Source organism: Lolium rigidum, chromosome 7 (assembly GCF_022539505.1).
Source record: "Lolium rigidum isolate FL_2022 chromosome 7, APGP_CSIRO_Lrig_0.1, whole genome shotgun sequence".
NCBI lineage: Eukaryota > Viridiplantae > Streptophyta > Magnoliopsida > Poales > Poaceae > Lolium > Lolium rigidum.
The window spans coordinates 9,507,351-9,519,304 of NC_061514.1; the positions used below are offsets into that span (position 1 = coordinate 9,507,351).

At 44.6% G+C, this 11,954-nt stretch overlaps 1 protein-coding gene across 1 annotated transcript; it reads left to right on the plus strand.

Annotated features, from left to right (window-relative positions):
* The first annotated feature begins 6,895 nt into the window (after positions 1-6,895).
* On the plus strand, positions 6,896-8,127 carry LOC124674128 (probable glutathione S-transferase GSTF1). The gene is made up of 3 exons (XM_047210167.1): positions 6,896-7,178; positions 7,294-7,342; positions 7,474-8,127. Exons 1-3 carry the CDS (start codon positions 7,029-7,031, stop codon positions 7,932-7,934), a joined length of 660 nt encoding a protein of 219 aa, XP_047066123.1. The 5' UTR covers positions 6,896-7,028; the 3' UTR covers positions 7,935-8,127.
* The last annotated feature ends 3,827 nt before the right edge of the window (positions 8,128-11,954 follow it).

The following is an 11,954-nucleotide window of genomic DNA, read 5'->3' on the forward strand; positions in this document are numbered from 1 at the left end:
CCACTTTAGCTCATTTTGTTCTTCTCGAAAGTTTCGAAGCATGGCCCCTGACATTGCCCTTTTTCGAGTCCCGTAACTCCTGTAAAGTCAAAAACACTAAAAAGAGGCATTTTCTGTCAAGCAGAATTAGAACCGGAGGAGAGGGGATTGTTTAGAAAATCCCCTCAAACATCATAAAATATGAGAATAATATTATATAAGATGTAAATATGTGGTAATATGTTGCAATAAAGTGCAGAGTTCATGTATGCATTTTACATGCATCAACATCCCCAAGCTTAACCTCTAAAGGTGATAAAGCTAACATGGACTTTGGAGTTTATTGCATTGCCTCTAAAATACTTTGACAAGAACTTTGCTCTATGCATGCATAAAAATTTAACATGGAAAATATCTGAAACATAGCTTAATTAATGAAATAGCAAAGTGCTAATAAAGATCTACTATGTTGGTGTGATGATATCTATACATGGCGTAAAAGAGATAATGTAAGACAACACTACTTGGATAGTATTAATTGATAGTAGCAACAAATAGAGTTCTAACATCGTATTTGATTGAATCATAAGCAAGGTTTTTTAGATCTTTGATTCCTTTAGTTGTTGACTAGAAATTCATCATGCTTGCATTGCAAACCAAATAATGGGAGGATGCCGTATCCTTCCATTCTTTTAACATTCAACCTCTCATAGAAGAATCATACATGAGTAAGTAGCTAGTATCTTTAGTTGACCATAAAGTGGAATGAAAATGGGCCATGTGTTCGCTTCTTAGATTTTCACCTTATGACTGACATGGGTTCTTCCCCTCGATATAAAAATAGTCGACTCATGGGTTTTAACTCTTCCTCTCTTTTTTTCTTTCTTTTCCTTCTCTTTTTTTCTCTTTTCTTATCTCTCTTTTTCTTTTTTTTTCTTTTTAAGTAGTGGCTTATTGGTTCAAAGGCTAGCAAGAGGTTGGTTGGTCAACAAAAGATACTATCAACTGACATACGTATTCTTCAACAATGAGGTTCACCATTTGAAAGACTGGACTAACACACAGACATCAACCTTCATATTTTAAAGACACATAGGAATATGTTTATCCCTCGGGCACTTCTTAGTATTAGCCCATTAATTCTTCGATATAATTATTATTTATCATTGAACATGTGCTAAGTCCACAATAGCAATCATAATGGGATGCATAGACTTTTATTCAAAGTTACTCTCTCTCAATCAAGTATAAGTAATGTTACTTAATAATGTCTCATTTGCACCAAATATAGAGAGGAGAATACAAAGATAGTAAACATCTAATATCACTTCCCCAAATATTGATGAAACTATGCACAAGTATTTGCTAGCTTCGAATAAAATTCTATGCATCCCTATATGCTTGCTATTGTGGACTTGGCACATGTTCAAATATAGAGAGGAGAACACAAAGATAGTAACATCTAATATCTCTTTCCCAAATATTGATGAAACTATGCACAAGTATTTGCTATGATTAAAGTGCATACATAAATATAGCGAAGGTGTCATACTTTCTTATATCAAGTCCCACATAAGCATGCAACTTTTTTTAAGAATAAGATAAATTACTTCGTTATCTCTTTCATAATCATCCAAGGCATTTTTCATGATGGTAATATTTATTTCGAAGCAAAACTAGACATAAAACTAATAAAGGATGCTCCAAATTTTTGCGAAATTCTGTGTTGATCAAAAAACAAAGTTTAGAAGTGTAAAAACTGAGAGATTCATTATGAGTCCAGTGGGGTGCCTTGGGAATCCCTAATCTTATGGTCTTCACCATTCTTGTATTGCTAGCTCTTGTGTGTTCTTCAATTCCCTGTGAAAAAAATTCAACACAAAACTTTCTTCCCACTGATTTCTATGGGGTGACATTAGTGGTAAAAAATATATGTCTTACTGCTATTTTCTTCATAAATAAAACTATATATTTATGAACCAGACAGCACATAATGTTCTACTCTCATTCTAATATATCAAAAGTTCGAAGCCAAAACAATTTTGATACTCAAAAGAATGGATCTATCATTGAAATGAAGAATCTGTCCAGAATTTTTGCTGCTGTAGAACTGAATTTTTAATACCACTTATATATGTCAGAAGTTTTAGCCATTGTTTGCATATAGAGGATTAAAAGTTACAGCTAATGTGAATTGAGCAAGATTTTAGGAGTTAACACAAAATCAGAAAAATCGTGCACTAAAAAGTGCAGCGCAGGAATCAGCATCTCCATATTTTGTTTGCAACTTTTATCATCCAAATGGGTAAAAATTTTGTACTTTATTTAGAAATCAGAGAGTAAACTAAAAGAAAACTAACATGCTACAGCAATCATGCATATGAAAATCTAAAAAAACAAAGATAAATAAAAACATAGTCCCCGCAAACATTCAAATGAATCATGAAGATAAAACTAGAACATGAGTTTGAAATGATTTACTTGAGATATTTGAAAGAAGAGGGGGATTCATGGGCATCCCAAAGCTTATGATCTTGCTAATTCTGGTCCTCTACTTCTTCCTCATCATATCATGTTACTCATCTCAAACAAAGATGTATTTTCATCTCCATGATACTCCAATGCCTACAAGATGGTTAGTTCTCCAAACAAATGATATGATAATTTCTACCAACAAGGGAGCTATAGGAATCGTTTGGAAATCATTTGATGAAATAAGCTAACATGTATATAGAAAGGAAACACTCTTTTTATTTTATTTTACTGTAGGAAGAATTTTAATGATATAGACTTTGCAATAGTTCTATTGGCATGAACAACACATGCTCAAGATCGATCCCAATTTCTTCATTGCTCATCCTTCTAATTTACTCTTCCATACTATATTTTTTCTTTTATTGAAACTTACAAACTCATTAATATGTAGTAAAAATTAAATCTATTTAACAAGGACATAAAGGTGTGCTCAAATTAAAAGTTACTTGAAAGCATATGGAGCACACCACAAGATTTGAAACCATTAAATTTTAAATCTCACTCTCTTCCTATGCATTGGCATTTTATATATGAATAAATAAAAGCAACTAAATGGTATCCAATTCATCTAATGACTAGTAGCTTCCATTTTAATTTTTTTTATAATGGGCGCTTTATTACTTATGAAAGCATTTACGCCCGACCTCTACATAGCTAAGATGCACACACCCGTTCAAATAGTCTCTAAAATCTGGACTGCTAAAAATGGCGAATTACATATCAGATTTGAGCAAATATAAAACGCCTAAGGTGAAGGCGGAGACCCAATCCGTAGATTATGCTGTCACCCATGTAGGGAAAAAGTATCATTCGCCGTGTCCTCTAACCGTGTACAGACCTCCGTAAACAGGTCGTGATTCTCCACATTCTGCAGTGCATACGACGCACGGAGAGTAGTGGTACATCTGTAGATAACCTGCAAGAGAGAACAATTCTTGTCATTAAATTTTTTGTCATTTCTACACAGCCATATCGACCATATAATGGCAAGCGCCTCCACCCTAATAAACGTTCTAAATCTGTAATCGATACCATCAAGCCAATTACCAAAGATATTGGTGACACTAGTCGGAGGATACAGAACATAAGCTACTTCGATGCATGACCATATAGACCTGGCAAAGCGGCATTGGAAGAACAAGTGTTTAATTGTCTCGTTGTGTTGAGAAAAAACACACTGCATACTCCCATAGCAATTGCATTTCGCAAAATTATCTTTGGTTAGGATTACTCCTCGACGTAAATACCAGGCAAAAATCTTAATTTTGAGTGATATTTTCATCTTCCAAATCTTCTTGTTTTTATCAAATGGTATTTCCGGTTGGATAATTGCATTGTACAAAAAACTTACAGAGAATTTCCCATGCGATGTAAGCTCCAATGAAATTCATCATGCCCCCCAGACAACTGAATGGATTCCAAACGTAACAGTAAGGCATTCCATGCGTGAAGTCTCGCACCGATTAAATCTTGTCTAAACGTCACAGTCGGGGGTGAGGTTGCCATTACTAATGCAACGGTATCACTTTTGCGACGAACAATGATATATAACGCGGGATATTGTTCAGAGAGGGGCCTATTACCTAGCCATGTATCCTCCCAGAACCTTATCTGCGATCCATCCTTAATATTGAAAGTACCATATCTGAAGAAGAATTTTTTTCGTTGTCATTTAGGCCAGGCCAAAAGTCCGAGTCTCTCGATTTTCAAAGGATCTGGGATAACGCTTTGGTGCCTATGTACTTTCTTCTAACCATGGTCTGCCATACGCCATCTTCGGTTAGTAGCTTATAAAGCCACTTACCTAGTAAGGCTGAGTTCTTGACTTCGAGATCGTGAACTCCTAGCCCACCCATAACCTTAGGTTAGCATACGACAGACCACTTGACCAGTAGATATTTCTCCCCTTGCCAAAAGAATGTCGATCTATAATAATCGAACTTGTGTAATACACCTTTTGGTAGGATGAAGAAGGATATCATATGCAACACCGTATTGGTGAGAACTGCATTAAAGAGAACCAATCTTCTTCCTAGGGATATCATTTTACCTTTCCAACTACTAAGTCTTTTCTGAAGTCTTTCCTCGACTAATTTCCACTCAGCCATCGTTAATCTTCGATAATGAATCGGGATACCCAAATAGTTGATAGGAAAATGGCTTTGCCCACAGCCAAATAGTTCGGAATACTCGGCAACTGAGTACACTGAAATTTAAAGTGTCTAATAGTTTGTTCAGAGCAACAGTTTTTATCATCATAGTACTCAAGCAATTCAATAGCAATAAATTTAGAATTTCCAAGCCACATTCTAATCTCATACCTTCTTTTGATTCTCTATATTTCTTAGCAATCTCAGCAACATTCAAGTACATAAAAAGGATGTCATTGATATTCATACTTGTGCTCATAACATGAGTATTTTTGGTATTTTACATTTTCTAAAATAAAGGTACTAAAAGTAAAACTAGCAATGAAAGCAAGAATAAAATCCTAGCGCTACGCTCCCCGGCAACGGCGCCAGAAAAGTATAATTTCCAAGTGCAGGGATCATTGTAGTACAATTTAATAAGTATTTGAGTGTCGAACCCATGAGAGAAGCTGAAGGTATATTATCTATTCTCTAAAGCCCTACAACCCACTTATATGGCCTTCTATGCAAAGGTAGGATATATAATGTGCACGTGTGAAGAGGTTTTTGCTATAAGACTATAAATGCTGAAATTAAAATGCAATGAGTAAAATGCAATACAAGTAAAGTGCAGTAAAGTAAAGTAAGATGAAGTGAATGAAGTAGAGTGGAGTAACTCAAGGGAGTAAGTATTCTAGCAAATTGCTACTTCATTTGTGTGGTTGTAATAATTACAGAAGCACAAAGATAGTATTTTTATTGTCTCTTCTAGGCTGCCCCATCTCATCTCCTCCATATAAATCCTAGCCGCCGCACAACCTCCACCGTAGCGCCACTCTCCACAACCCCGTGAGGGAATCCATGGCTGCTCCAGGTGGACGTCGAGGCGGTCGAGGCCACGGGCGTCGCGGTCGGGGCCGCCGTGCTGGAGCAGCCTCGCCCCGCCGCTCGCCGTCATCTGCGATGTCGTCATCTTCGGAGGAAGCGGGTGCTTCGAGTTCATCCTCCGCATCGACGAGGACCCGCTCGGCATCAAGCGTCTGCCAGAAAAGTTCGCCGAGTTTGTCGACGGCGCCGAGCCGACCGAGTTGCAGCTGCGGGAGGCCATATGCGGCTTCTACCGGTGGCCTGTCAAGGTCCTGTTCCACTGGCAGGGCAAGATGTACTTGCACACCGGGTGGGACAAGTTCGCCCGCGCCCACAATCTCGAGGTCGGCGCCCGCTCACCTTCCTCTGCGAAGGTGACAGCGAGATGATTGTTAAGGTGTTCGATAAGACATCCTGCCGCAGGCACTACCACACGGACGAGTCCAGCGAGGATACTCACAACTAGTTTTGTTCGAGTGTTCTTTCTTTGCAGCGAAGAAGGCCACCGGCCAATTGAAGCTACTAGTGTAGGTTTCTGGATGTTCTTCCCTGCACATCTAAGAACATAGGCAGACAGAACCCAGCTGGATTTTCTAGTTTGGACGATTGGCTGTCTGAGTGTGTTCTTCTTGACAGCGAAGAACGAAACCCACGAGTCCAACACTAGGTTTTCTTATTTTACAATTTTAATCCATGTTCCAAACTATGTAGTAGTTTGTGTAATATTTTAACTATGGTTAAATGTAAAAGGAAAAAAATAGAAAAAAAAATTATGCGTAGGTCTGCTGGAAGCGCTCATACGCAAACGGACGCGCGACCAGAAACGACAAATTTCGTATCCGCGAGACGACAAAAAGACGCGCGTAACCAATTTAAACGTCTGATATGCGTTGCCCCTTGAAGATGCCGTTAGACACCGGCACCGGTTGTTGATGATGATGCCATCTCACATTGATCGACGAGAGGCACTGAGTTACTCTAGACAGGGACGCTGGCTGGTGGCTGGTTATTTTCGTGAGTGGTCCTCTCTTCACCAGCAGAGGTGACATAATAAACTTCACGGCCCGACGCTGGTTCTACTCTCACACACCACGGGATTGTATTTTCTCATGTATTTGCATGTGCTGCTCCTCGTGAGTATTCTCTTATCTGTCGATGAGTATTCTCTTATCTGTCGATGTTTCTAATTCGTCACCTCCAAAACCAAATACGACTCCACGAAATGGAAGTCCGATCGTTCCAGGGACATACTGGAAAGCAGTGGCACATACTGTCACCTCACTACCGACGCCAGCAGACCATGCATTCATTGACTGTAGGGCACCACTGACCTCTTCCATCTTTGAGACAGAAGCACGAGTGAGGGGTCTCGTCCACGAGAAAGACCTCCCACCAGCCATTAGCGGAAATGGGAAGATCCCCTACAAAATATGGCCGTGTTGACATCACGGTGCACACCGCTCGCACGCACGCAGATACACACAGTCACGCACATACCTTGAGCAGCAGCACAGAAAAATGGCGCCGGTGAAGGTGTTCGGGCTGGCGAGGTCGGCGAACGTGGCGCGGGTGCTTGTCTTCCTGGAGGAGGTGGGCGCCGAGTACGAGCTCGTCAACATCGACTTCAAGGTCAAGGAGCATAAGAGCCCTGAGCACCTCGCCAGAAACGTACGTAGCCTCGCTCCATGATTAAACCCATCTCCCCGCTCTGTTTTTCTCTAGATCGCCATGGCCATTCTATTCTAGCAACCGAGTTTGCTGCTGATGCCTTCTTTTCCTACAGCCGTTCGGGCAAATCCCTGCTTTCCAGGACGGAGATCTGCTTCTCTTCGGTATGATCTAGCTCGCCTATCATTTTCAGCCACTTTGATGTTCTCTAAAATCAACTTGCTGACAGGTTATCGATCTATGTTCTTTAAAAATTTCCTTAAACTTCCTCACATTGTAATCCTTGTGCTCTCAGAGTCACGCGCGATCTCAAAGTACGTCCTCCGCAAGTACAAGACGGACGATGTCGACCTGCTGAGGGAGGGCAACCTTAAGGAAGCTGCAATGGTGGACGTGTGGACCGAAGTGGACGCGCACACCTACAACCCAGCCCTGTCGCCGGTCGTGTACGAGTGCATCATCAAACCGATGATGTACGGCATCCCCACCGACGAGAAGGTCGTGGCCGAGAACCTCGAGAAGCTGAGGAAGGTGCTGGAGGTGTACGAGGCGCGCCTGTCCGAGCACGAGTACCTGGCCGGGGACTTTGTCAGCTTCGCGGACCTCAACCACTTCCCCCACACCTTTTACTTCATGGCCACGCCCCATGCGGCGCTCTTCGACTCGTACCCACATGTCAAGGCCTGGTGGGAGAGGATAATGGCCAGGCCGTCCATCAAGAAGATCGGCGCCAGCATGATTCCGTCCAAAGCATGATTTGAATGCACGGAGAGATCTCACGTCCTGTGTTGGCATCGCTGATGTGTATCGTGCTTCTCTTTGCTGGTCTCACTAATAAGGCCATCAGCTACTTGGTTGTTGTGCTAGTGTGTACACGTCAGAGATCTGAAAACTCTCTAAATTGAACCACAGTTTGGTTATTTTTCTAAGGAACCGTCAGCTTTATTAATTAGGCATAACCGAGGGGGCGAAACCCTAGCCGCGCCGCCACCGCCTTCCCTCCCTCCTCCTCCCCTCTTCGTTGCCCCCAGAGACGTTGGTGGGCTAAGCCCGCGACGCCGGTGAAGGGGGCGGTGGGGATATGAGCCCTTGGCCCCCCACGCGGTGTCTAGGTGGAGGACCTCCGCGCCGGGACCGCCATGACCTAGTGCTCGACGGGCTCCCCTTCCTCCGACGGCTGGCCCTGGCTGGGTCTGAGGCGAAGGGCGATCTGACGGGCGGCTTCCACGGTGGGGGCTCCGGTTCCGAGGCGGCGGCCTCGTCTGGTGAGGCGACACCGGCTCGGCGGCGAGCGGTGCTCGCAGCTGCGAGATGGCCTCGTAGCCGCGGGCGGCGCCATGCCGACGGGGGCTGGTCTCGGCTAGGTGGTCCGCGTGGTCGCCATGCCTAGATCCGAAGCGCCAGCCCCTCCCTCTCATGCCTCGTCCCACTTCTCCAGATCAACGGCTGGTGCGTCCAGCTCTTGATCTGGCGGGGGTGTTGGCGAGGGGATCGACGACCGGGAGAAATCCTAGAACAGCTTACCGGTCTCGACGGCAGTGACACCCTTCGCGCCGTTTACCTCCTTGGGGGCGCCATCGTGGTTTGTCCTTCTCGTCTCCCTTCCCCCTACCTCCCCGGGTGAGATCCTATATCTTTGATCGGGCTGCGGCGGCGCCGTTGGTGTCGCTGTCCTTGCTGAAGGCGCGACCTTGGGCGAGAAAGGGGGGTCTGTGGCCGCTGGCGGTCTGTGGAGGTGTGCAAGTGTCCGCTGGGCGGTGCTGCAGTGGTTGGCAGCGCCCACTTCTTCTCCGGCTTCCCGTGCAGTTTCTTCTCGGAGGCGAGCGACGGGACTATGGGGCGGCTCTCTTCAAGATGTGTGTTTGCAGTGTCTGGCTGTGCACGGTGGTCCGCCGGGGGTCTCGGCTGCATTTCCCATTCAGGCTCAGGGAGAGCGTTGCCATCGGCTGACGGTACGACGTCCTTCGAACCAGGACGAGGAGGCAGGGAGCCTTCTTCGGCGATGGACTTGGTGAGATTGCAGTTTCCGCTGCCCAGGTGCAATCCATGGCGTCAGGTCTGTGGATCCTTTTTCAGCTAGCTTCTCTAGACTGTGCTGCTGCTCGTGGATGAGGGCCTCGGCTACCTCAAGCTATTCTTAGTGTTTCTTTCTTGTTGTGATTGTATGATCGATGGTTTGTAAGCTGTTCTTCAGCACCTATATACTGACCGTAAAAGGCTTTATTAGTTTAAAGCTGGACTCTTGTGCCTTCTGTTTAAAAAACAATCATTGGGACGGCACCCGCTAGTGCCACTCTTGTCTAACTGTGTCATGCGCAACAAAACATTGCTCATGCGATCCAATTTTGCATCCTAATAAACGACTACATCTTCCTGCCATTCCCTGTAATTGCACCAACTTGATGAACTATCTGAGTTGTTCGTTGAAAAGGCTTGGACAAACCGAAAACGGTTAGATTATCAGAATTCATAGTAGCTGCGAAGGTAAGGACAGGGTGTTTCTACACCCGGGTGCATATGCACCCTTTATTTAAAATGCATATTAAATATATTTTAAAATGTTAGAAAAATACAAATAAAAATTCCTGGTGTATACCTTGACATGTTACATGCTTACAAAGTTGTTTCAGCAAAAATCGATATGTTTCGTGCCTTGTGCAAAAAAGACAAATCTTAGGTGCTAAAATAGTCTATTTTTTGAAACATTATTTGTCTTTTTTACACAGGGTACAAAAATTGTTGGTTTTATGTGAAACTTTACGTGCAGACATAGACCATGTCCCTCTACATGCTAATTTTTTTAACTAAATTTTTTACATTTTGGAAATATGTTTTATACATACCGGGTGCATATGCACCCGGGATCATATTTGGTTTTCCGCGAAGGTAAGGAGTTAGGAGTAGACACACAAATTGAGGCATTTCCATCCCGGTGCACCACATTGTTCCTGTGATGCTCACGCTGGGCCATGGAGCCCATGTTAGACAATTGGCACCATGGTGGGGTCAGAGACGCCTGGAGCGTGGATCTGGACAAGATCCGTCTTTGAGTGCATCGGGGACACCATCGCCGCCGGTCATGTACTCTACCCTAGCAACTTTCTCATTATCCCCAACGACGAGTTCTTCTACCTAAGAAAAACGTCGCCCGCTACGTTATCGTTATAACCGGTGGCATCCACAACTTCATCGGTGAAATCGGTGCCCCATCATGACGTCAAAACCCACACGGACCGTCTTTAGGCTGATCACGATCGTGGAAGAGGGATCTGAGCATAACCTCAATAATGAATTCTCCAACTTAGATCTATAGTGTTAACAAAGCCCATCCAAACCGATCGTGAGCATGAAATAATGGTGCAAAACCAATACAAATTTAACTAGGTTTTCTAGGTGTTAGAGACGCAAATGTATCGCTTCGTTGACTGCATTGGTTACAGTTTAACTTTCGGCTCCAGCGAAGCCAAGAACAATAATGGATCTATCCTGGAGGCACTCGACCAAGCGTCGGATGGCGAATCCATCAACGACGAGGACTATGCCGCCGGCACCATGCGGAAGTATAAGGCTTAACTCACTCTGGAAGAGCTAGGAGTTCAACCTCCGGCCATCTAGTAGGTCTTGGTAACCAACATGGACAAAGGCGGGGCCACATAAACTCTCGAAGCAGGGACAGAAATAGTGGCTGAGGCGGTGCAAGTGATGCCACCTCTGGCACCCGTTTTTTCCTCAGCAGCAGCCACCGGAATATAAAGTATTTAGAATTTGATATTTTGCACGTCAGTAATGAAGAAGGTATAAAAAACTCTTAAGAAATCCCATACTTTTTCTCACTTCAGAACGACCACTGAGTGCCTCTGCCAACCAAAGAACTAAAGTGTGGTTTCCCTTTCCGAGCTATGAAATGTATCATTGGCTACATCTGAAAAGCAGTTCAAATCCTCTTGAAATAAATAAATATTATTTTTGATATATTGTTTAAGTAACACGATTAATTGAGCTGAGAGCCAAAAATCTTGAAATGGAAAGTTTGGTTGTTCTAGGACCCACTCCAAAGCAGTGGCTGCTACCACCTACCTCACTGCTGACGTTAGCAGACAATGTATTCGGTTACTGAAGGGCTGAGCACTGACCTCACGATGGTCTCCTCCTTCCATGCATCTTCTAGAGAAAGCTACCAATGACGTCCACACACTTCTCACCTTCCAAAATACTAATACAGAGTTAATTAGAACATCTCCACCGGGTGCCCCATAGCGGCTTCGATAGCGATTTAGGGACCGGGTTCACATCAGCGCGCTCCAAATAGCGCCGACGCTTTGGCTAGGGCGCGAAATGGGCACGCCAGCGCCTCGCGAGGCGAAAAACTTTGGGCATGGGAGCCGCCTGTCAGTGAGGCCAGGGCGCCGCGCGGGAAATTTTACCGGCCTAGAAACTCTCCCGCCACGATGCCACGCGGGAAACTCTCCTGGCGGGCAGGAAGTTTCCCGCCTCGCCACCGGTGTAAAATTCTAAACCCTAAAAAATATCACAATGTCCAATTCATGGGAGGAGGTGGCGCTAGCGACGGCCGTAGAAGTCGTGGAGGAGGACCCGCAACTCGCAGAGTACGAGGCGGGGGAGGAGACGGCGCTAGCGGTGACTGTAGATGCCTTTGCCGCGGACGAGCGGCAGGACCAGGAGGCGGAAGAGCGGCAGCACCTGGAGGAGGCGGAAGAGTGGCGGCATCTGGAGGAGGCGCGGCGGCAGCGGCAGCGCCGGTGGGAGGTGCACCAG